At 34.7% G+C, this 1,690-nt stretch overlaps 1 protein-coding gene across 1 annotated transcript; it reads left to right on the top strand.

Annotated features, from left to right (window-relative positions):
* On the top strand, nt 1-942 carry LOC130293244 (olfactory receptor 5A2-like). The gene has a single exon (XM_056541746.1). The coding sequence runs from the start codon at nt 1-3 to the stop codon at nt 940-942; it is 942 nt and encodes a 313-aa protein (XP_056397721.1).
* The last annotated feature ends 748 nt before the right edge of the window (nt 943-1,690 follow it).

Genomic DNA, 1,690 nt, shown 5'->3' with positions numbered 1-1,690 from the left:
ATGAGAAGAGGGAATCACACAACTGTAACAGAATTTATTTTTGTTGGATTTTCTGATGTCCCAGAAATACGTTATTTCCTATTTTCTGTATTTATTTGCACTCTTACTATGACTCTACTTGCACATATGTCACTAATTGTCCTCTACAAAGTCAGTGCAAACCTTCATACCCCTATGTACTTTTTTCTTGCCAACTTCTCATTTTTGGAAATATGTTACGTTTCAACTATTACACCGAAAATACTGGTAAACCTCCTATCAGGTGATAAAAGCATCACATTCTATGGCTGTGCCTTACAAATGTACTGTTTTCTACTACTAGGAAGTACAGAATGTTATATGCTGGCAGCCATGGCTTATGACAGATATAACGCCATATGTCATCCATTATTATATAACATTACTATGAGTAGCGATGCTTGCTTCAAACTTATTGTGGCCTCGTGGACCATTTGTTTCATGGTTGCTATAATACAGACTTTTCTTACGTTCTCCTTGCCTTTTTGCGGACCAAATAAAATAAACAATTTCTACTGCGACATTCCGCCGATCATGGCCTTGGCGTGTACGGACACACAGTTTAATGAAATTATCACTTTTATATTTGTCCTATGTGTGGTTGTTGGTTCTTTCTTGTTGATAATAGTTTCGTATACACGGATCATTTTGACAATTTTAAAGAGCCATTCATCAGCAGGGATTACGAAAGCTTTCTCCACCTGCACCTCTCACCTCATAGTGGTGACTATATACTATGGATCTGGTAGTGCAATGTATCTGAGACCCAAGTCAAGTTATGGCACAGATTTGGACAAGTTTATGTCGCTCATGTATACCATTGTTGCTCCATTGTTAAATCCTTTCATATACAGTCTAAGAAATAATGATGTGAAATGTGCTATAAAAAAAATGATTTGCAATGTGAAAGTAGCTCAGCTTTGATACATTACATCATACAATATTCTAAATATTTTTAAGTGCACCTGAAACCACAGTTGTGCTATATAGTTATAAAGGCTGCACCATAAAACTGTGTGACCTCTCGAAATGCTCATGCTGGCTCCACCAAGGTGTTTGAAATCCTCCCCGACTCTGAAAATCTTTGTGGAACCCGTGTGGGCAATTTGATAAAAAAAACAACAAGGCGTTTTCTGAGCGGCCACAGACAATCCGACTAAACACCACTTTTAGATTTTAAAGTTTAGTGAAAACGTTCCATAAATTTGACAGTTTTTTGATACTCAGAGTTTACATTGTAAAAGAAATTGCCCCCATGTACTAATAATGGAGTGTTGTAATTGTTGTTCGGTTCTCTGACATTCTGTGGTATTTATTACTTAGTAACAAATAATGGTATTTAGTATTTTTCTGGCTCACTTTTTTGGGGGCATTGTTACAGGAAAAGCCGACAGAAAGCATTTACTGGGACATAATGACATAAACAGAGTTCCCGAAAAGAAAAGAAAAATGAAAACATTTTTCAACCATTACGTCATCAGAGTATGATTTATTTTTCTGTTTATTAGGACTCCTGAATAATAATTTTGAAAAAGAAAACATATGGAACAAAAAGATAATTTACAATTCCACTCAAAAATTGTACAATCTAACTAAAAGAACAAAAAACATTTTTTAATGGGAAAAAAAATTGGAGTAGAGATTATTTATACACCAATAAACTAATTAAATT

Source organism: Hyla sarda, chromosome 10 (assembly GCF_029499605.1).
Source record: "Hyla sarda isolate aHylSar1 chromosome 10, aHylSar1.hap1, whole genome shotgun sequence".
In the NCBI taxonomy this organism is placed as follows: Eukaryota; Metazoa; Chordata; class Amphibia; order Anura; family Hylidae; genus Hyla; species Hyla sarda.
This window is presented reverse-complemented; position numbering and strand designations above follow the sequence as displayed.